Here is a 24805-nt window from a genome sequence, read left to right on the forward strand (position 1 = left end):
CCTTACAATGTGTGTATAAGGTAGTCCTTGTGAATTTGTTAGATTAATTGTTAGATATTACTGCACTGCCAGAACTAGAAACGCAGGCATTTAGCTACATTCGCATTAACATCTGCTAACCATGCGCATGTGAGCAATAAAATTTGATTCGATTTGATGTTGCCGTTTTCCTTTACTACTGATCTGTAGGCTGCCTTGCACAGTAAACTCCCATCCAGCTGGCGGCCCTGTTGTGTTTCTGGGTTCGTCACCAACTAGAACAAAGAACGTCCTAAGATTCCTTGACTAGAACACGGAAGTAGGATTGGTAACGAGTTTTTTTATTGTTCCTTGTGTGGAGTAAAGAAAGACATACTTACTGAACTAAATAGGCTACCCATCTCTAATTTTATTAAAATGTCTAAACTACAGATGTTGTGTGTGTTTTTAAACGAGCGTTTAACGGCGGCTGCTGTAGATATTTTTGGGGCAGTTGAGAAAACGGTAGAGGAGTACCAGGAGGAGAATGATCGGCTACGGAGACTGCTGGGGAGGACACCGGTGATACCTCTACGTCAAATAGGTTCGTATTTTTATTAAATTCACAATAGAGGATGGTCCTTCCTCTGAGGAGCCCCACCAATATTCAGCTCTATTTACTCTCAGTTTCGAAAATGCTAATTTGCATCAAAGTAGACATCATGCAAAACAACAAATCCCCGCAAGCGCCTGCACGTCATCTCTAGCTGACACCTTTGCTAACAGAATGTTCCATTTAAAGAAATTAAGCCAAGTTATTCATTACTACATTTTAGATAACATTAGATAGTTAATCCAGAGATTTGTTTAACCTTTGCCTCGATGCAGCAGTCCCGTCCAGATCATTATGGTGTTTGTAGTTCTTTGTGTTTGTAGTTCTTTGTTAGCCACATTAGGATAATTTCATTTTGAGGGGGAAAATACAGGGGGGGTATAATTTGTGGAATTTGTCCAACAGGAATCTGTTCCAAAAACTGAAGTACAAGGATGCCAACAAACAACGCATACATAACTAGCTGCCGAATAGGCATCAACTCACCACGTAGTTTATTCCTAATGTTTGTCCGTAGGCTACCAGAGTGAGGACAGACATTTTTCAGAATGAACGTGGCGAGTGAAAGACGCAATGAAATAGACCACTCCCTACCTGGTATCTTACTCTGCCGCTATACAACTTTCTATGCGTTGTGTTTGCAACCTTGTTATTTACGAAGTTTTTTTGGATTCCTGTTGGAACGTTCCACAAATTATAAAATGTAGGCGAATATATTCATAAAACTCACCTTGTCCTGGAGAGATTTACACGGTTATCAAAACGTCACGCCATGGTAAGCCTACACGAAACACAGGCTTTTATTTTAAGTCATTGTAAAGGGTAAGACTCCTTATTTTAAGTCATTGTAAAGAGTAAGACTCCTTATTTTAAGTCATTGTAAAGGGTAAGACTCCTTATTTTAAATCATTGTAAAGGGTAAGACTCCTTATTTTAAGTCACTGTAAAGGGTTAGACTCCTTATTTTAAGTCATTGTAAAGAGTAAGACTCCTTATTTTAAGTCATTGTAAAGGGTAAGACTCCTTATTTTAAGTCATTGTAAAGGGTTAGACTCCTTATTTTAAGTCATTGTAAAGGGTAAGACTCCTTATTTTAAGTCACTGTAAAGGGTAAGACTCCTTATTTTAAGTCATTGTAAAGAGTAAGACTCCTTATTTTAAGTCATTGTAAAGAGTAAGACTCCTTATTTTAAGTCACTGTAAAGGGTAAGACTCCTTATTTTAAGTCACTGTAAAGGGTAAGACTCCTTATTTTAAGTCACTGTAAAGGGTAAGACTCCTTATTTTAAGTCACTGTAAAGGGTAAGACTCCTTATTTTAAGTCATTGTAAAGGGTAAGACTCCTTATTTTAAGTCATTGTAAAGAGTAAGACTCCTTATTTTAAGTCATTGTAAAGAGTAAGACTCCTTATTTTAAGTCATTGTAAAGGGTAAGACTCCTTATTTTAAGTCATTGTAAAGGGTAAGACTCCTTATTTTAAGTCATTGTAAAGAGTAAGACTCCTTATTTTAAGTCATTGTAAAGAGTAAGACTCCTTATTTTAAGTCACTGTAAAGGGTAAGACTCCTTATTTTAAGTCACTGTAAAGGGTAAGACTCCTTATTTTAAGTCACTGTAAAGGGTAAGCCTCCTTATTTTAAGTCACTGTAAAGGGTAAGCCTCCTTATTTTAAGTCACTGTAAAGGGTAAGCCTCCTTATTTTAAGTCATTGTAAAGGGTAAGACTCCTTATTTTAAGTCATTGTAAAGGGTAAGACTCCTTATTTTAAGTCATTGTAAAGGGTAAGACTCCTTATTTTAAGTCATTGTAAAGGGTAAGACTCCTTATTTTAAGTCATTGTAAAGGGTAAGACTCCTTATTTTAAGTCATTGTAAAGGGTAAGACTCCTTATTTTAAGGCATTGTAAAGAGTAAGACTCCTTATTTTAAGTCATTGTAAAGGGTAAGACTCCTTATTTTAAGGCATTGTAAAGAGTAAGACTCCTTATTTTAAGTCATTGTAAAGGGTAAGCCTCCTTATTTTAAGTCATTGTAAAGGGTAAGTCAACACAAAACACAGCCCTTATTTTATTGTAAAATCCCCTATGGGGAAAAATGAATGGTGGAAAAACGATTAAAACCACTTCCTTGTTTTGACAGTTAAGTTTTATGGTTGTGACTTATACTGTGGTAATTTGGTATTTTATTAGGATCCCCATTAGCTGTTGCAAAAGCAGCAGCTACTCTTCCTGGGGTTCAGGTGAAACATGACATCATCCAGAACATTAATAGACAAGAACAGCTCAAGTACAAAACTACAGAAACCGTTTATTTTTTTTATTTATAGATATTTATTTATTATTTATTTAACTAGGCAAGTCAGTTAAGAACAAATTCTTATTTTCAATGACGGCCTAGGAACAGTGGGTTAACTGCCTCGTTCAGGGGCAGAACGACAGATTTGTACCTTGTCAGCTTGGGGATATGAACTTGAAACCTTCCGGTTACTAGTCCAACGCCCTATTAGACAACAGCTCAAGGACAGAACTACAGAAAACATTTTTTAAAAGACCCATGCAGCCCACATATCAATACATACACACAAACTATCTAGGTCAGATAGGGGAGAGACACGTTGTGAGGTGTTGCTTTATCTGTTTTTTAAACCGGTTTGCTGTTCACTTGAGAAATTTGCGATGGAACGGAGTTCGATGCAACAATGGCTCTTTATAATACTGATCGCTTTCTTGAATTTGTTCTGGATTTGGGGACTGTGGTAACCTCTGCTCCTCTTCTCTGTCCCTCCAGAACCTGTGCAGCTCTCTGTCTCTGAAGAGGAGGTTCCCCCTGAGCAGCAGCACTGTGAGCAGGAGTGGAGCCCCAGTCTGGGGCAGAAGGACCCAGATACCATGCAGATTAAAGAGGAACAGGAGGAAGTCAGGACCAGTCAGGAGGAAGAGCAGCTTCAAGGTCTAGAGCCTGATATCATGAAGTTCATATTTACTCCTTCCTGTGTGAAAAGTGAATGTGATCAGGAGGACCCACATAGAGATCCCATACTTGCTGAACACCCAACTCTCCTGAAAATGTCTAAACTACAGTCGTTTCAAGAGTTTTTAAATGAGCGTTTAACGGCGTTTGCTGCTGTGGAGATTTCCGGGGCATTTGCTAAAATGATAGTGGAGTACCAAGAGGAGAATGATCGGCTACGGAGACTGCTGAGGATCACACCAGAGATACCGCTATGTAGAATAGGTTCGTATGGACATCTACTGATAGTTAGTTATAGTTCTACTCAATTAAAATGTTTTTATTAACTTCAATTGTACATGGATAAAAACATGTCTGTGTCACGAAAACCAGGAAGTTATTTGAAAGTATGAAAATAGGTTCTAGAATTGACTGACCAGTGGGAGAGATTATGCTTTTGACCAATCATATATCTTTTCATGCCAGATAATTTTCAGTGCTGATCTGATTGGTCAATTAATGGGAAAGAGATTAGACTTGGGCAGCCTTAGCAGCCAGAGATAATTACAGACACCTGTGGTAATCTAAACTAACCCAAAGGGCCACTTGTTGTCATATCAGATAGAACAGAACATACAGATGTAATTCTACAAATACAAAATGAGGTGTTTGTATCAGGAACCCATCATCTCAGACAGAACAATACAGACGACAATCTGCAACAAAATGAAAGACGAGTTAAACACACAACACCTCAGTGCTTTCAGGAAATATTCAGACCGCTAGACTTTTTCCACATTTTGTTACGTTACAGCCTTATTCTAAAATGGATTAAATAGTTTTTTCCTCATCAATCTACACACAATACCCCATAATGACATCACAATACCCTATAATGACTTCACAATACCCTATAATGACATCACAATATCCTATAATGACTTCACAATACCCCATAATGACATCACAATACCCCATAATGACATCACAATACCCCATAATGACATCACAATACCCCATAATGACATCACAATACCCTATAATGACAAAGCAGAAAGAGGTTTTTAGATTTTTTTTTGCATATTTCATTTACATAAGTATTCAGACCCTTTACTCAGTACTTCGTTGAAGCACCTTTGGCAGCGATTACAGCCTCGAGTCTTCTTAGGTATGACACTACAAGCTTGGCACACTTGTATTTGGGGAGTTTCTCCCATTCTTCTCTGCAGATACTCTCAAGCCCTGTCTGGTTGGATGGGGAGCGTTGCTGCACAGGTATTTTCAGGTCTCTCCAGAGATGTTAGATCGGGTTCAAGTCCGGGCTCTGGTTGGGCCCCTCAAGGACATTCAGAGACTTGTCCTGAAGCCACTCCTGCGTTGTCTTGGCTGTGTGTTTCGGGTCGTAGTCCTGTTTAAAACCTTTGCCCCCTTTCTGAGATTCTGAGCGCTCTGGAGCAGGTTTTCATCAAGGATCTCACTGTACTTCAAATTAAATTGTATTGGTCACATACACATTTAGCAGATGTTATTGTTCACATACACATTTAGCTGATGTTATTGGTCACATACACATTTAGCAGATGTTATTGGTCACATACACATTTAGCAGATGTTATTGGTCACATACACATTTAGCAGATGTTATTGGTCACATACACATTTAGCAGATGTTATTGGTCACATACACATTTAGCAGATGTTATTGGTCACATACACATTTAGCAGATGTTATTGGTCACATACACATTTAGCAGATGTTATTGGTCACATACACATTTTGCAGATGTTATTGGTCACATACACATTTAGCAGATGTTATTGGTCACATACACATTTAGCAGATGTTATTGGTCACATACACATTTAGCAGATGTCATTGCGAGTGTATTGAAATGCTTGTGTTCCGAGCTCCAACTGTGCAGTAATATCACAATTCACAACAGAACATAAATCTAAAAAGTAAAAGAATAGAATTAAGAAATATATAAATATTATGACGAGCAATGTTGGAGTGGCATTGAGTAAAATACTTTAGAATATAATATATATATTTTTACCTTTTTTTAACTAGGCAAGTCAGTTAAGAACAAATTCTTATTTTCAATGAGGGCTTGAAACAAACTTTAGTTTTGGCAAGTCGGTTAGGACATCTACTTTGTGCATGACACAGGTAATTTTTCCAACAATTGTTTACAGACAGATTATTTAACCTATAATTCACTGTATCACAATTCCAGTGGGTCAGAAGTTTACATACACCAAATTGACTGTGCCTTTAAACAGCATGGAAAATTCCAGAAGATGATGTCATGGCTTTAGAAGCTTCTGATAGGCTAATTGACATAATTTGAGTCAATTGGAGGTGTACCTGTCGATGTATTTCAAGGACTACCTTCAAACTCAGTGCCTCTTTGCTTGACATCATGGGAAAATCAAAAGAAATCAGCCAAGACCAAAATATTGTAGATCTCCACAAGTCTGGCTCATCCTTGGGAGAAATTTCCAAAATCCTGAAGGTACCACGTTCATCTGTAAAAACAATAGTACGCAAGTATAAACACCATGGGAGCACGCAGCCGTCATAGCGCTCAGGAAGGAGACGTGTTCTGTCTCCTAGAGATGAAGGTACTTTGGTGTGGAAAGTGCAAATCAATCCTAGAACAACAGCAAAGGACCTTGTGAAGATGCTGGAGGAAACAGATACAAAAGTATCTATATCCACAGTAAAACAAGTCTTATATCAACATAACAGGAAAGACCTCTCAGCAAGGAAGAAGCCACTGCTCCAAAACCACCATAAACAATCCCGACTATGTGCCTTTACTGAGGAGTGGCTTCCGTCTGGCCACTCTACCATAAAGGCCTGATTTGGTGGAGTGCTGCAGAGAGGGTTGTCCTTCTGGAAGGTTCTCCCATCTTCACAGAGGAACTCTGGAGCTCTGTCAGAGTGACTATCAGGTTCTTGGTCACATCCCTGACCAAGGCCCTTCTTTGCTCAGTTTGGCCAGGCGGCCAGCTCTAGGAAGAGTCTTAGTGGTTCCAAACTTCTTCCATTCAATTTTGAGTGTCATAGAACAGGGTCTGAATACTTATGTCAATAAATTTTTTTTATTTTTTTTTATACATTTGCAAAAATGCCTCTTAACAACTGTTTTTGCTTTGTCATTATGGGGTGTAGATTGATGAGGAATTGATTTTATTTAATCCGTTTTAGAATAAGGCTTTAACGTAACAAAAGGTGGAAAAGGGAAGGGGTCTGAATGCTCTGTATACATTGTCCTCTGTAATTATATGGCACAGTGAAGCATTTCCTTCGTATTTTGCCTCTATACCAATGACTAGGAGGTTAAAGTTTCTCAGCTTCTATTTGAGAGTATTTGTACCATTTTTAGAAATGACACCTCGAGGTTCCTATTTCAAGTATTTGGACAATTGGCTCGACAGGTGTTTCTGGTTAGTCAGGTCAAATCAAATCAAATTTTATTTGTCACATACACATGGTTAGCAGATGTTAATGCGAGTGTAGCGAAATGCTTGTGCTTCTAGTTCCGACAATGCAGTAATAACCAACAAGTAATCTAGCTAACAATTCCAAAACTACTACCTTATAGACACAAGTGTAAAGGGATAAAGAATATGTACATAAAGATATATGAATGAGTGATGGTACAGAGCGGCATAGGCAAGATACAGTAGATGATATCGAGTACAGTATATACATATGAGATGAGTATGTAAACAAAGTGGCATAGTTAAAGTGGCTAGTGATACATGTATTACATAAGGATGCAGTAGATGATATAGAGTACAGTATATACGTATACATATGAGATGAATAATGTAGGGTATGTAAACATTATATTAGGTAGCATTGTTTAAAGTGGCTAGTGATATATTTGACATCATTTCCCATCATTTCCCAGGTGTGTTCCGTCACATAATGTGTACAGGCACACGAGAGCTGTCAATGTGTAGTCTTGTGTCTAGGCTTTGCATATGCCTTTTGGAGCCTGCTTTTGTGCTGTTAACACCGATAGCAGAAAGAGGCCCAAAGAAGTGTCAATGAAGCCATTTATGAGGCTGAAACATTGGACAAAATTGATCAGAAACATAGACAAAATCTTAGGCTTACCAAGAAGAAAAAAAACATAATTCAAAATTAAGAAAGCACTTGTGAGCTCAGCAATCGCAAATGGCCTGGTAGGCCAAGGAAGACCGTTACCAAAGATGACCGAAGAATGTCAGACACATTAGGAACACTCCAGGAGGTGGGGTTGGACATGTCAGTCACTACCATCTACAGAAGACTAGTCTCATAGACTAGCCTGGTCTCATATACTAGACGTAACATAGTAAATGTAAATCCGGGACACTCTAATTAGTACGAAATTAGAAACTTTTCATCTACTTACTACTTAAAAATAAAAAAAATCTACTTTGCAACTACTTAGCTACTTAGCATGTTGGCTAACCCTTCCCCTAACCTTAACCCTTTTCACTAACCTTTCCCCTAACCATTTTAGTTAACCGTTACCTTAACTATAACTCCTAACCTTAACCATATATCCTAGCCTAACTAAAGTTAGCCAGCTAGCTAATGTTAGCCACCTAGCTAGAATAAAAAATAAATAAAAAATCGTAACATATTGTAAGAAATGAGTGATGGACATCCACAAATTGAATACACACCATACTAAATGGTGTGTCAGGGATTTACCTACATAATAATACGAAATGCTCTGAGACCAGGTTGGAACTACAGAGGTCACTGTGAGGTGCCACTTCTTCAGAAACAGGATGGGCAGGTTACAGTTTGCTTAAAAGAGCCTGCAGAGTTCTGGGGGGGGGGGGGGGGGGGGATTAACACTAGAATGATGGCAAGAGGAAAGTGTGGGGTGGGGGAAGAAACTGCCCGGGGGGGGGGGGGGAGAACCTGCCCGGGGGGGTGGGGCTGTTATGGCTTGGGCATGAATGTCTGCCCCTGGAACTGGCTCACCTTCTTTACTCTCCATTGATGATGTCACTGCTCCATTGATGATGTCACTGCTGTCACTGCTCCATTGATGATGTCACTGCTGTCACTGCTCCATTGATGATGACACTGCTGTCACTGCTCCATTGATGATGTCACTGCTGTCACTGCTCCATTGATGATGTCACTGCTCCATTGATGATGTCACCACATTAATTCCGAAGTGTACAGAAACCTATTGTCCGCTAACGTCTATTGTCTGCTAAAGAACAAGCAAAATGCCTCCAAACTCATTGGGCGGCGCTTCGTCATTACAGCAAGACAATGACCCCGAACATATAACCATAGCAACTAGGGAGTTTTTTCAGCGCCAAAAAAAAAAAAATGTACAATTCTTTACTGGGCGAAGTCGATCTCCAGATTTACATCCAATTGAACATGCATTTCATTTGCTGAAGATGAGACATAAAAATATTTGATGAGGCTAAAAATATTTAAAAACAACAACAAAAAACGAGTGTACAGACCTGGCAGGGCGTCACTAGAGAAGATATTGTCTTGGTCAATGGGTTGCAGACTTCAGTCAGTTATTGGATGCAAAGGATCAAATACTAAACAGTGCTTAATTTGGACTTTATATGAATCATTTGCACCATATATTAATCATTTGCACCATATATGAATCCTTTGGACCTTATATGAATCATTTGGACCTTATATGAATCATTTGGACCTTATATGAATCATTTGCACCTTATATGAATCATTTGGACCTTATATGAATCATTTGGACCTTATATGAATCATTTGTGCCTTATATGAATCATTTGCACCTTTTATCTGAATCATTTGTACCTTATATGAATCATTTGGACCTTATACGAATCATTTGGACCTTTTATCTGAATCATTTGAACCTTATATTAATCATTTGAACCTTTTATATGAATCATTTGGACCTTGCAACATGTAAAGTGTTGGTCCCATGTTTCATGAGCTGAAATAAAAGTTCCCAGAAATGTTCCATACACACAAACATCTTATTTCTCACAAATTTTGTGCACAAATGTTTTTACATCCCTGTTAGTGAACATCTCCTTTGCCAAGATAATCCATCCACCTGACAGGTGTGATTTATCAAGAAGCTGATTAAACAGCATAATCATTACAAAGGTGCACCTTGTGCTGGGGACAATAAAAGGCCACTCTAAAATGTGCAGTTTTGTCACACAACACAATGCCACAGATGTCTGCATACTCACCAGACATGTCACCCATTGAGCATGTTTGGGATGCTCTGGATTGATGTGTATGACAGCGTGTTCCAGTTCAACTTCACTCAGCCAATTGAAGAGGAGTGGGACAACATTTTCAAAGGCTACAGTCATCAGCCTGATCAACTCTATGCGAAGGAGATGTGTCATACTGTATGAGGTGTGTCGTACTGTATGAGGTGTATCATACTGTATGAGATGTATCGTACTGTATGAGGTGTGTCGTACTGTATGAGGTGTGTCGTACTGTATGAGGTGTGTCGTACTGTATGAGGCGTGTCGTACTGTATGAGGTGTGTCGTACTGTATGAGGTGTATCGTACTGTATGAGGTGTGTCGTACTGTATGAGGTGTATCGTACTGTATGAGGTGTATCGTACTGTATGAGGTGTGTCCTACTGTGTGAGATGTATCGTACTGTATGAGATGCGTCGTACTGTATGAGGTGCATCATACTGTATGAAGCGTATCGTACTGTATGAGGCGTGTCATACTGTATGAGATGTGTCATACTGTATGAGATGTGTCGTACTGTATGAGGTATATCGTACTGTATGAGGTGTGTCGTACTGTATGAGGTGTGTCGTACTGTATGAGGTATATCGTACTGTATGAGGTGTATCGTACTGTATGAAGCGTATCGTACTGTATGAGGTGTGTCGTACTGTATGAGGTGGGTCGTACTGTATGAGGTATATCGTACTGTATGAGGTGTGTCGTACTGTAGGAGGTGTGTCGTACTGTATGAGGTGTATCGTACTGTATGAGGTGTATCGTACTGTATGAGGTGTATCGTACTGTATGAGGTGGGTCGTACTGTATGAGGTGTATCGTACTGTATGAGGTGTGTCATACTGTATGAGGTGTATCGTACTGTATGAGGTGTGTCATACTGTATGAGGTGTATCGTACTGTATGAGGTGTGTCGTACTGTATGAGGTACAGTGCCTTGCGAAAGTATTCGGCATAAAGGTATAAAACTGTATTTAAAAAAAGTTTGAAATATCCAATAAATGTCGTTCCACTTCATGAGTGTGTCCCACTTGTTGTTGATTCTTCACAAAAAAATACAGTTTTATACCTTTATGTTTGAAGCCTGAAATGTGGCAAAAGGTCGCAAAGTTCAAGGGGGCCGAATACTTTCGCAAGGCACTGTACATGGTGGTCACACCAGATACTGACTGGTTTTCTGGTCCACGTCTTTATTTATTTATTTGTTTTTATCTGACCAACAGATGCAGATCCAGTCGTGTTAAATCCATAATATGATTATTATTATTAATTTTTTACTGATTTATATACCTACAGTACCAGTCAAAGGTTTGGACACACTCACCCATTCCAGGGTTTTTTAAAGTTACAAACAACGTAAAAACCCATCAAAATAACTGATGGTTAGGAGCATGTAAAACATCAGCCATCCCCTCCGGCACCATTCTACATCTGCCTAAAGGCTGTATAGGTAACCTCTGACCCTCCTCTCCTTCCCTCCAGACTCCCTGCAGCTCTCTGTCTCTGAAGAGGAGGTTCCCCCTGAGCAGCAGCACTGTGAGCAGGAGTGGAGCCCCAGTCTGGGGCAGGAGGACCCAGAGCCCAAACAGATTAAAGAGGAACAAGAGGAAGTCAGGACCAGTCAGGAGGAAGAGCAGATTCAAGGTCTGGAGCCTGATATCATAGGGTTCATTTTCTCTCCTTCCTGTGTGAAAAGTGAATGTGATCAGGAGGACCAAACCCAGACTGTGGAGAACAGAGAGAGAGACTCTAAACTAGTGGATCTCAAACCTTTTGTCACTGTGACCCACATTAAGGGTCTCAACATTCCCTGTGACCCTCCAGATAATCAAAACAATGCCTCCAGACACAGCTCAGCTGTAAGCAATGACCCAGTAGGACTTGACAGTAGCCCACCATTGGATCCCAGCCCACCAATGGATCCCAGCCCAACATTGGGGGAACACTGTTCCAAACCCAGCACCACGCCTAGAAAAACTCACAGCTGCCGTGACTGTGGTGAAACATATGCTCTGAAAGCTGATCTGCAGAGACACGTGACTCTCACCAAGAAGAGACCCAGTGAATGTAGATTCTGCAAGAAACGCTACAACTCCACCTGTAAACTGAAGGCCCATGTCAGGCTCTGTCACAGTGGTAAACCCTGTGTCTGCCCTGTTTGTGGAAAGATCTTCAAACAAAAAGGGCATCTGTCCAGACACATGAGGATTCACACAGGAGAGAAACCATTCAGTTGTGGTGACTGCGGGAAAAGCTTCCGTCTAAAGGGGCATCTAACCAGGCACAAACTGATTCACACAGGGGAAAATCCATTTAGCTGTGGTGATTGTGGGAAAAGATTCAGTCTCAAGCAGCATCTAACCAGGCACAAACTGATTCACACAGGAGAGAAACCTTTTAGCTGTGTCGACTGCGGGAAAAGCTTCAATCTCAAGAAGACACTAACTGAACATATACGGACTCACACTGGAGAGAAACCTTTTAGCTGTGGTGACTGTGGGAAAAGCTTTAGTGTCAAGAAGACACTAATTGAACATATACGGACTCACACAGGAGAGAAGCCATATAGCTGTGGTGACTGTGGGAAAAGCTTCAGTGTCAATAGGAACCTAACTAAGCACAAACTGACTCACACAGGAGAGAAACAACATGGCTGCTCAGTCTGTGGTAAAAGATTCATTCAGAAGACTAATCTGTTGAGGCATGTCAAAAACAACCACAAAGAATGAAAACAAGACAAAGGAACAAAGAAAGTAAATGAGGACATAGACACAGAGAGGGGACTAAGAGAGTATTGAGATACACCCAAGATCCCCAGTGGACCAACTCTAACTGGTTCTCCTGATCCTGCTCAGTTCAATGTCACAGTAATGATATAATGTGGCTGTTGTCTGAACCTAACAGGCAATGTTGCTGCTCTTTGTGTATGAAATGGACAATCTGCAGTTCAGACAACCACCAGTTTTTAGGTGAACAACTGAGGGATGGTGCTGGAGAGTTGTAAACACTCAAATTCATAGACGGATATCAAATTTGCCTGTTGCTACTTTGTTCCTTAAAGGAACCATTAGAGGTGTCCACTACAATGCAAGATTTAGTAAGCTAGAGATTTAGTAAGCTAGAGATTTAGTCAGCTAGAGATTTAGTCAGCTAGAGATTTAGTCAGCTAGAGATTTAGTCAGCTAGAGATTTAGTCAGCTAGTTAACTAAGTAAACGTTGTATGGAGAAAGAGAGAAACACCAAATGGGCGTGGTCTAATTGACTCAACGACCAAACAACGTACGTAAGTGTAGATTTCTTAATGAGCCAGAAGATCTCTAGGTATTTCTGGTTGATTGTCAAAGTGATGTAAATGTTCAGACACATCTTTGGATGCCAGGACTGATCACCCATGAGATCAAAATAATAGTTTTAACCATATTATGTGGCTATGCAGTATTTGGTTGACATTTTAGGTTCATATGTTTTGTGTTCTGATGGGGGGATGACTGTCCAAAGTCCAAGATTCGATGTACCAATCACAGATTGCCCCTTAAAACCCCCTAGAGTTGATTGACGCACCCGTGCGTCACAGGGCGACGTCATTTTGAATACAGAATATCTCCCTGCGTATTTATTATCGTGGCTGCTGCTCCATCACAGGGCGACGTCATTTTGAATACAGAATATCTCCCTGCGTATTTATTATCGTGGCTGCTGCTCCATCACAGGGCGACGTCATTTTGAATACAGAATATCTCCCTGCGTATTTATTATCGTGGCTGCTGCTCCATCACAGGGCGACGTCATTTTGAATACAGAATATCTCCCTGCGTATTTATTATCGTGGCTGCTGCTCCATCACAGGGCGACGTCATTTTGAATACAGAATATCTCCCTGCGTATTTATTATCGTGGCTGCTGCTCCGTCACAGGGCGACGTCATTTTGAATACAGAATATCTCCCTGCGTATTTATTATCGTGGCTGCTGCTCCATCTCCTCTTTCCGGCGACATGAAGTGTGCAGCTATTCAATAACACGGTAACTCGTGAAAGAGGACAGGAGAAGCTCTGGACAAGAAAATACTCACAGAATCATGTGTTAATCCCAAACCGTGATGTCTGAACCTATGATGCAAACTAATGTCACCAATGTCGAAAGGAGAGACTTTGTTTGGCTCTATGACATCTACAAGTCTAAGTGCCCTCTGAACTCTGTCAACGGACTACGTCATTTTCAAGAGGTGTCACAAAAAAACGACTGTCCCGACCAAACCAATATTCAGTGGTGTCACCAATATTCAGTGGTGTAAAGTACTTAAAAGTATTAATTCAGTTGTTTTTTGGGGGGGTATCTGTACTTAGATAAAAGTACTTTAAAGTATTAATTCAGTTGTTTTTTTTTGGGGGGGGGTGTCTGTACTTAACTTTACTATTGATATTTTTTGACAACTTTTACTTCACTACATTCCTAATGAAAATAATGTTCAAATTCACGCACTTATCAAGAGAACACGTGGACATCCCTACTGCCTCTGATCTGGCAGACTCACTAAACAGAGAACATCCCTGGTCATCTCTACTGCCTCTGATCTGGCAGACTCACTAAACAGAGAACATCCCTGGTCATCCCTACTGCCTCTGATCTGGCAGACTCACTAAACAGAGAACATCCCTGGTCATCCCTACTGCCTCTGATCTGGCAGACTCACTAAACAGAGAACATGTGGTCATCCCTACTGCCTCTGATCTGGCAGACTCACTAAACAGAGAACACGTGGTCATCCCTACTGCCTCTGATCTGGCAGACTCACTAAACAGAGAACACCTGGTCATCACTACTGCCTCTGATCTGGCAGACTCACTAAACAGAGAACATCTCTGGTCATCCCTACTGCCTCTGATCTGGCAGACTCACTAAACAGAGAACATCCCTGGTCATCCCTACTGCCTCTGATCTGGCAGACTCACTAAACGGAGAACATCCCTGGTCATTCCTACTGCCTCTGATCTGGTAGACTCACTAAACAGAGAACACGTGGTCATCCCTACTGCCTCTGATCTGGTAGACTCACTAAACGGAGAACATCCCTGGTCGTCCCTACTGCCTCTGATCTGGCAGACTCACTAAACAGAGAACATGTGGTCATCCCTACTGCCTCTGATCTGGCAGACTCACTAAACAGAGAACATGTGGTCATCCCTACTGCCTCTGATCTGGCAGACTCACTAAACAGAGAACACCTGGTCATCACTACTGCCTCTGATCTGGCAGACTCACTAAACAGAGAACATCCCTGGTCATCCCTACTGCCTCTGATCTGGCAGACTCACTAAACAGAGAACATCCCTGGTCATCCCTACTGCCTCTGATCTGGCAGACTCACTAAACAGAGAACATCCCTGGTCATTCCTACTGCCTCTGATCTGGTAGACTCACTAAACAGAGAACACGTGGTCATCCCTACTGCCTCTGATCTGGTAGACTCACTAAACAGAGAACATCCCTGGTCGTCCCTACTGCCTCTGATCTGGGGGACTCACTAAACAGAGAACATCCCTGGTCATCCCTACTGCCTCTGATCTGGAGGACTCACTAAACAGAGAACATCCCTGGTCGTCCCTACTGCCTCTGATCTGGCAGACTCACTAAACAGAGAACATCCCTGGTCATCCCTACTGCCTCTGATCTGGCAGACTCACTAAACAGAGAACATCCCTACTGCCTCTGATCTGGCAGACTCACTAAACAGAGAACATCCCTACTGCCTCTGATCTGGCAGACTCACTAAACAGAGAACATCCCTACTGCCTCTGATCTGGCAGACTCACTAAACAGAGAACATCCCTACTGCCTCTGATCTGGCAGACTCACTAAACAGAGAACATCCCTACTGCCTCTGATCTGGAGGACTCACTAAACAGAGAACATCCCTACTGCCTCTGATCTGGCAGACTCACTAAACAGAGAACATCCCTACTGCCTCTGATCTGGCAGACTCACTAAACAGAGAACATCCCTACTGCCTCTGATCTGGCGGACTCACTAAATATAAATGTGTTGTTTGTAAATGATGTCGGAGTGTTGGAGTGAACCCGTGACTATCCCTACATTTTAAAAACTAGGAAATGGTGCCGTCTGCTTTGCTTAGTATAAGGAATTTGAAATGATTTATACTTTTACCTTTGATACGTAAGTATATTTAGAACCAAATACTTTTACTCAAGTAGTATGTTACTGGGTGACTTTCACTTGAGTCATTTTCTATTAAGGTATCTTTACTTTTACTCCAGTATGACAACGGGGTACTTTCTCCACCTCTCTATTGAAAACTCAGGAATGAGAAGGTGTCGGTTGTTGTGCTTTAGAACACACACAAGTTCCAGAGGAGTGAAGGTAACACAGGTAACACAGGTAACACAGGTAACCCAGGTAAAACAGGTAACACAGGTAAAACAGGTAACACAGGTAACCCAGGTAACCCAGGTAACACAGGTAAAACAGGTAACACAGGTAACCCAGGTAAAACAGGTAACCCAGGTAACCCAGGTAAAACAGGTAACCCAGGTAAAACAGGTAACCCAGGTAACCCAGTACCAGGCTGTAAAAAGTGTATAGGGTATAATGTGTAAAAATAAAGACAAACCCATGAATGATTAGTGGTGTCCAAACTTTTGACTTGTACTGTATATACACACACATACGTATTCAGACCCCTCAACCTTCTCCACATTGTGTTACGTTACAGCCTTATTCTAAAATGGATTTAAATACATGTATTTCCTCACACAATACCCCATAATGACATCACAATACCCCATAATGACATCACAATACCCCAGAATGACATCACAATACCCCATAATGACATCACAATACCCCAGAATGACAAAGCAAAAATAGGTTTAGACATTTTTGCAAATGTATAAATACCTTATTTACATAAGTATTCAGACCCTTTGCTATGAGACTTGACATTGAGCTCAGGTGTATCCTGTTTCTATTGATCAGCCTTGATGTTCCTACTACTTGATTCGAGTCCACCTGTGGTAAATTCAACTGTTTGGACATTATTTGGAAAGGCACACACCTATCTACAGTACCAGTCAAAAGTTTGGACACACCTACTCATTGAAGGGTTTTTCATAATTTTTTACTATTTTCTACATTGTAGAATAATAGCGACATACCTGACCTGTGCAGCGACATAATCAACCCAAATGAAATGGTTTGGGATGAGTTGGAGCGCGGAGTGAAGGAAAAGCAGCCAACAAGTGCTCAGCATATGTGGGAACCCCTTCAAGACTGTTGGAAAAGCATTCTAGGTAAAGCTGGTTGAGAGAATGCCAAGAGTGTGCAAAGCTGTCATCAAGGCAAAGGCTGGCTACTTTGAAGAAACTCATCTCAACTATATTTTGATTTGTTTAACACTTTTTTGGTTTACTAAGTGATTCCACGTGTGTGATTTCATAGTTGTGATGTCTTCACTATTATTATACAATGTAGAAAATAGTACAAATGTAGAGAAACCCTTGAATGAGTTGGTGTGTCCAAACTTTTGACTGGTACTGTATATAAGGTCCCACAGTTGCATGCCAGAGCAAAAACCAAGCCACGAGGTTGAAGGAATTGTCTGTAGAGATCAGAGACAGGATTGTGTCGAGGCACAGATCTGGGGAAGGGGACCAAAACACTTCTGCAGCATTAAATGTCCCCAAGAACACAGTGGCCTCCATTATTATTAAATGGAAGACGTTTGGAACCACCAAGACTCTTCCTAGAGCTGGCCGCTTGGCCAAACTGAACAATCGGGGGTGAAGAGCCTTGGTCAGGGAGGTGTCGAAGAACCCAATGGTCAGTCTGACAGAGCTCCAGAGTTCCTCTGTGGAGATGGGGGAACCTTCCAGAAGGACAACCATCTCTGCAGCACTCCACCAATCAGGCCTTTATGGTAGAGTGGCCAGACGGAAGCCACTCCTCAGTAAAAGGCACATGACAGACAGCTTGGAGTTTGTCAAAAGGCATCTAAGTCAGACCAGATTACCTGGTCTGATAAAACCAAGATTGAACTCTTTGGCCTGAATGCCAAGTGTCATGTCTGGAGGAAACCTGGCACCATCCCTACGGTAAAGCATGGTGGTAGCAGCATTATGCTGTCGGGATGTTTTTCAGCAGCAGGGACAGGGAGGCTAGTACAGAGAGATCCTTGATGAAAACCTGCTCCAGAGCACTGGGGAAAAGGTTCACCTTCCAACAGGACCCTAAGCACACAGCCAAGACAAAGCAGGAGAGGCTTCAGGACAAGTCTCTGAATGTCCTTCAGTGGCCCGGCCTGAGACCGGACATGAACCTGATCTAACATATCTGGAGAGACCTGAAAATAGCTGTGCAGCAACGCTCCCCATCCAACCTGACAGAGCTTGAGAGGATCTGCAGAGAAGAATGGGATAAACTCCCCAAATACAGGTGTGCCAAGCTTGTAGTGTCATACCCAAGAAGACTCAATGCTGTAATAGCTGCCAAAGGTGCTTCAACAAAGTACTGAGTAAAGGGTCTGAATACTTATGTAAATGTGATATTTCAGTTTTTTGTTTTTATTTTACATTTAAACAAAAACAAAAACGTATTTGCTTTGTCATTATGGGGTATTGTGATGTCATTATGGGGTATTGTGATGTCATTATGGGGTATTGTGATGCCATTATGGGGTATTGTGATGTCATTATGGGGTATTGTGATGTCATTATGGGGTATTGTGATGTCATTATGGGGTATTGTGATGTCATTATGGGGTATTGTGATGTCATTATGGGGTATTGTGATGTCATTATGGGGTATTGTGTATAGATTGATGAGGGAAAAAACAACAATTTAATCAATTTTAGAATAAGGCTGTAACCTAAACAAAATGTGGAGAGAGTCAAGGGGTCTGAATACTTTCCGAATGCATATCTCCTAGTTGTAGGACAGACACTTCAAAACCTTGTTCCCGATGATTTCTTTTTTGACTGTCTCTTTTTTTGCCATTTATGAATGTGTTATTCAATGTGTTTATCTGGGCTATAGCAGAAAAGGACAAATTCTGTTTCATCAAATATTATTTATTTTTTATTCCTACAGGGTTCCTAAAATGTTAAATCAATCTTAAAACTATTCCATAATGTATCTCACTCCTCTCTCTCTCTCTCTCTCCCTCCCTCCCTCCCTCCCTCCCTCCCTCCCTCCCTCCCTCCCTCCCTCCCTCCCTCCCTCCCTCCCTCCCTCCCTCCCTCCCTCCCTCCCTCCCTCCCTCCTCTCTCTTTCTCTCTCTCTCCTCTCTCTCTCTCTCTCAACATAAGGGGATGGAGGAATTCTATTCTTAGTAGAGATTGATATCTAAGTGCTGAAACCTAAAGGGTGAACATGGTCCTGATAGAAACTCCTCTCAAGCTGCTTCCTCATTCTGAACTATTGCTCAGTTTAGTACCAGTGCTGTAATAGCACCAAGCGACCACTAGATGGGGGTGTAGGACCACTACATAAGGAAGTGTCCTGTACTGTGTAATATATTAGTAGTCTTCTACAGCCACAGACAAGCTTTTGAAGTCAGCATATCTACTGCGTTTTACACTGTAATTTAATCTCACGCTAACACAGATTAATTGTGTGTGTGAGTGAAAAAGAGAGAGGGAACGTTGTCTGTGTGTGTGTGTGCGTACGCTCCGAAACAATGTGTCTTTGTGAGTCCTTGGCATGCGGTCAGAACTGTTTGGATATCAGTGAAAGGAGAGGGAATGAGAGGAAGGGCGGTGAAAGAGGGAGAGAGAGAGGGAGGGAGGGAGAGAGTGAAAGATGGGAGAGGGAGGGAGGGAGAGAGTGAAAGACGGGAGAGAGAGAGAGTGAAAGACGGGAGAGAGAGAGAGAGGGAGGGAGAGAGAATGAAAGACGGGAGAGAGAGCGAAAGACGGGAGAGAGCGAGAGAGGGAGGGAGAGAGAATGAAAGACGGGAGAGAGAGGGAGAGAGAGAGTGAAAGACGGGAGATAGAGAGAGGGAGGGAGAGAGAATGAAAGACGGGAGAGAGAGAGAGGGAGGGAGGGAGAGAGTGAAAGATGGGAGAGAGAATGAAAGACTGGAGAGAGAGGGAGGGAGAGAGAATGAAAGACGAGAGAGAGGGAGAGAGAGTGAAAGACGGGAGAGAGAGAGAGATGGAGGGAGAGAGAGGGAGGGAGAGAGAATGAAAGATGGGAGAGAGAGTGAAAGACGGGAGAGAGAGTGAAAGACGGGAGAGAGACAGAGGGAGGGAGGGAGAGAGTGAAAGACGGGAGAGAGAGTGAAAGACGGGAGAGAGAGAGAGAGGGAGGGAGAGAGAATGAAAGACGGGAGAGAGAGGGAGAGAGAGAGTGAAAGACGGGAGAGAGAGAGAGAGAGGGAGGGAGAGAGAGAGAGGGAGGGAGGGAGAGAGTGAAAGATGGGAGAGAGAATGAAAGACTGGAGAGAGAGGGAGGGAGGGAGAGAGAATGAAAGACGAGAGAGAGGGAGAGAGAGTGAAAGACGGGAGAGAGAGTGAAAGACGGGAGAGAGACAGAGGGAGGGAGGGAGAGAGTGAAAGACGGGAGAGAGAGTGAAAGACGGGAGAGAGAGTGAAAGACGGGAGACAGAGTGAAAGACGGGAGAGAGAGTGAAAGACGGGAGAGACAGAGAGGGAGGGAGGGAGAGAGTGAAAGACGGGAGAGAGAATGAAAGATGGGAGAGGGAGGGAGGGAGGGAGGGAGCAAGAGAGGGAGGGGAGAGAGTGGGAAGGAGGGCTTTCATAATTACCTCATATATCTCCCCCTCTTCTTTCCATGTTTGTCCTCATCTTCATCTTCCCCTCTCTTCATAACCTAATTTAACGACTTTCAAATGATGCATCCTTTAATCTCTTTTCTCTCTCTCCCCTCTTTTCTCTCTCTCTCCCCTCTTTTCTCTCTCTCTTCTATTTTCTCTCTCTCTTCTATCTCTTCTTTCTCTCTCTCCCCTCTTTTCTCTCTCTCTTCTCTCTCTCTCCCCTCTTTTCTCTCTCTCTGCTCTCTTTTCCCTCCTCTCCAGGTCACACTCTCTCCCTCTCTCCCTCCCACCCTCTCTTCCTCCCCCATCTCTATCCCCCCTCATCCTCTCTGTCAGTCTCTCTCACCCTCTCTCTGACCTTCAGTCACTAATCAGGCCAATAGGGAACATGGCCACAGGGCACAGCTGTGTTTGTCACTGTGTATTTTTATCACAATATATTGATAGTTGGCAGAAACAAAAGGTTAGTATGAAGAATAATAGACGATTAATATGTTTCTCTGATAATTTAATGTATATTTCCTTTTGGGAACAGACCACCTGCTGTGAGTCCCAAATGGAATCCTATTCCCGATGTAGTGCACTACTTCTGACCAGGGCCTATAGGACTCTGTAGTGCACTACTTCTGACCAGGGCCTATAGGACTCTGTAGTGCACTACTTCTGACCAGTGCCTATAGGACTCTGTAGTGCACTACTTCTGACCAGTGCCTATAGGACTCTGTAGTGCACTATATATATAGGAGATAGAGAGCCATTTGGAACACAGCCATGTTGTAGAGGCTGAAGTAGGGAAAGTGATTAGAGGGGAACTGACACTTATCAGTTAATGCCAGGCTCTACAGGGAGAGGAGAGCGGGAGAGGAGAGAGTGGGGGAGAGGAGAGAGTGAATGAGACTATTGCCACCACAGGTGTCCACTCTTTAATGTGGCCTTCCAACACACATGTCTAGAGGATGGGAAGGTGTGTGTGTGTGTGTGTGTCAGCGGGCTGGTGCACTCTGTTGCCGGTAGGAGAGAGACCTACCTTATGGTGGTCATGTTGGGTTTTAACACATTGGGTTATCTAATGAACCATAACCCATCTATATTACTTGTGGTTCTTATCTTGTTATTTTTAATAGTGTATTCACATATCTACCCACAAAACATGTATAAGAAGTCATGAATGAGACAATACATTGCAAAACAATCTTTTATTTCACCCCACCTATCACTAACACAATGGAAAATACAAGATAAACAAGACGGATGCACTAGGTCCAGCACCTGTCCACTACATGCATTTACACGGGGCTGTGAGCAGTGTAGCTTGTGATGGAGATACTGCAACGTGTTGGTTCCAACCTCAAAAGTTACAACAAAGAAAGTTATCAGGTCTGTTAGAAATGAACTGTCCCTCTCTGGACAAGGGAAGCATTTTCACTGATAGGACAGGTGGACTGTGTTGTAGAAATGTCCTCATCACACTGTGAATCATTTAGCACGTATACTTACAATTTGAATGCGGGGTGTATCATTTCCGTTCTGTATGAAGATTGTCTTACCCGTTACGAAGTGTTTCAGCCATCCTCTGCCAGGTCACTTGGCCTCTTCGTTCTCTCTGGAAGACGACTCACGTCCGATGTCACTTAGTCGCAGCCAGTCACCCCTTCATCACCCCTACAACACACCTACAACACCCCTACAACACACCTACAACACCCCTACAACACCCCTACAACACAGAAGATATGTGTTTTCTCATGTCTTAAGGGCGAAGAGACAGAGATGCTCATTGATGACGTTTAAACGTGTATCATTTTACGCTCTTATCCAGAGCAACTTTAGTACATCCATTTTAATGAATGGTTCCTTGTGGAAATCAAACCCACAGCCCTGCCACTACAAGCATTATGCTCTACTAACGGAGCCACACGGGACTGTCCTAACCTGTCAGCAGTCAGTGCAGCCCACTGGGAAGGAAGTTATTGAGGAATGGTACGAGTTAGAGGAGGAGGACATCTCAAGCACTGAGGTTTGTGGGGACAACTTGGGGTTCAGTGCCTTCCTTGGCTACCTGAAGAACCAATGCAAAGCACTTCATGGATTTCAATGGAATAACAACCAATGCAAAGCACTTCATGGATTTCAATGGAATAACAACCAATGCAAAGCAATTCATATGTTTCAATGTAACAGCTAGCTGGTTTCTGAGCCAATGATTTATATATACACTAGATGACTGACAGGGGGCGCTGTTTGGAAGCCACCTCCATCTTGGCACTACTCTTCCTGTTCCTTTTCCTACGTTGTAAAAAAAAAAGTATTTTAGAAGATATAGAAGTGCTTTATTAATATCTAATATCTATCTAATATTTGCTGTTGCTTATTAACTTATAGACGTCTTAATGCTTTTTTTTTTATACAATTATATTGTGTGAAGCAAAACATTAAAAAAACACACAAAAAAACATTGTCCTTAAAGTCCTCCAGTGATTTTTGAACTCAAGGAGTTGGTTTGATGGGAAGTCGTGATGTCACCCCCCCCCCCCCCCCCCCCCCCCCCCCCCCCCCCCCCTGCCTGTAGAAACAATGGAGAACAAAGGAGGACCCCCCCCCCCACCCCCCTGCCTGTAGAAACAATGGAGAACAAAGGAGGAAAGCCCCCACCCACACCCCCACTTGTGATGTCATGGGTTACCTGGACAACCTATTGAGATGTGCATCATTTTGTTAAGTAAATCAGGTGAGGTGAAAAGGAGACCGGAGAGCCACTTTCGAGTACATTTTCAGAAGGTACACAAGCCTCTGTCATATGGACACACTGATATACCGTGAGCCATTGGTGGCTAAAGAAATGTGGAATTCAGAGAAAGTCTCAAGGCAACAAAAGGCCTCAGACTGGACACACAAGCAATTGGTATCCAATTGGTAGTTACAGTCTTGTCCCACCATGGTATCCAATTGGTAGTTACAGTCTTGTCCCACCATGGTATCCAATTGGTAGTTACAGTCTTGTCCCATCGCTGCAACTCCCGTACAGACTCAGGAGAGGCATGCACCGTCTGAAACACAACCCAGCCAAGCTGCTTCCTGACACAATGCCCACTTAACCTGGAAGCCAGCTGCACCAATGTGTCAGAAGAAACACCATACACCTGGCGACCACATCAGCATCCATTGTGCCAAGCCCACCACAGGAGTTGCTGGTGCGCAATGGGGCAAGAACATCCCTGCCGGCCAAACCCTCCACTAACCCGGACGACACTGGCCCCATGGGTATCCCGATCAGCTGTGACAGAGCCTGGACTTGAACCAGAATCTCTAATGGCACAGCTAGTACTGCGATGCATTAAATAAACCAAAACGTGTTTCTCACAAGTGTAGCACGTTGTGAACTCTGCAAACAACATTTCCACTCTGAGAATGAGAACAGCAAATGACTTAATTAAAACATGCATTATTAACAGAAATGAATGTAACCAAATGATGGGGATTAATGGTAAATGCACAACTGGTGACATGTGTAATGGGGAATTGATACAAATAAACAATCAAAGGCCAAACAACTCACAATGAAACAATACATGCTAAGAATTGGAGGCCAAACAACTCACATGAAACAATACATGCTAAGAATTGGAGGCCAAACAACTCACATGAAACAATACATGCTAAGAATTGGAGGGCAAACAACTCACATGAAACAATACATGCTAAGAATTGGAGGGCAAACAACTCACATGAAACAATACATGCTAAGAATTGGAGGCCAAACAACTCACATGAAACAATACATGCTAAGAATTGGAGGGCAAACAACTCAGCCATTCTGGAGAGAGACACAGTTTATATCTTCACCACAGACCCTCCCTGTCTTCTTGTCATAACATTGCAAATAGTTTAATACTCAAGATCCAGCCTCTTCATATTTTAGAGGCTTTTCACTGACAGCAGCAACTCAATAATCAGCTAGGTCTATTGCCACTTCCACTGCTCAAGTAGGCCTAGGCCTACACAGCCTGTTGTTTAAAACCTAACAGCCATTTGTGCTCTCTGGTGAAGTAATTTGACATATTTCGTTTATTTTTGTATAGACAGGAATAATTCAATAATTTTGGGCAGATACTTTAAAGGGAGTTTAGCGTTCCCTAAAATAGCTCACATTCCCGTGTGGAGCGTGGTACTTGCACTGCTAGGGTTGTGGGTTGATTCCAGCAGGGACCAACATGAAAATGTCCTACGATCACTACTGT

The 24805-nt window shown here is 42.2% G+C and overlaps 1 protein-coding gene across 1 annotated transcript; it reads left to right on the top strand.

The window, feature by feature from the left end:
• On the top strand, nt 1–14033 carry LOC116353935 (zinc finger protein 37-like). Its single transcript, XM_031791729.1, has 3 exons — nt 1–562; nt 3359–3805; nt 11261–14033. Exons 1-3 carry the CDS (start codon nt 397–399, stop codon nt 12505–12507), a joined length of 1860 nt encoding a protein of 619 aa, XP_031647589.1. The 5' UTR covers nt 1–396; the 3' UTR covers nt 12508–14033.
• Nucleotides 14034–24805: the final 10772 nt, after the last annotated feature.

Source organism: Oncorhynchus kisutch, linkage group LG16 (assembly GCF_002021735.2).
Source record: "Oncorhynchus kisutch isolate 150728-3 linkage group LG16, Okis_V2, whole genome shotgun sequence".
Classification (NCBI taxonomy): domain Eukaryota; kingdom Metazoa; phylum Chordata; class Actinopteri; order Salmoniformes; family Salmonidae; genus Oncorhynchus; species Oncorhynchus kisutch.

Excerpts from the sequence above, each read along its gene's own strand:
- LOC116353935 (XM_031791729.1), top strand. The coding sequence starts at position 397 with ATGTCTAAACTACAGATGTTGTGTGTGTTTTTAAACGAGCGTTTAACG. Across the intron at positions 563-3,358 it reads GATACCTCTACGTCAAATAG|AACCTGTGCAGCTCTCTGTC; the intron begins GTTCGTATTTTT and ends CTGTCCCTCCAG. Across the intron at positions 3,806-11,260 it reads GATACCGCTATGTAGAATAG|ACTCCCTGCAGCTCTCTGTC; the intron begins GTTCGTATGGAC and ends CCTTCCCTCCAG.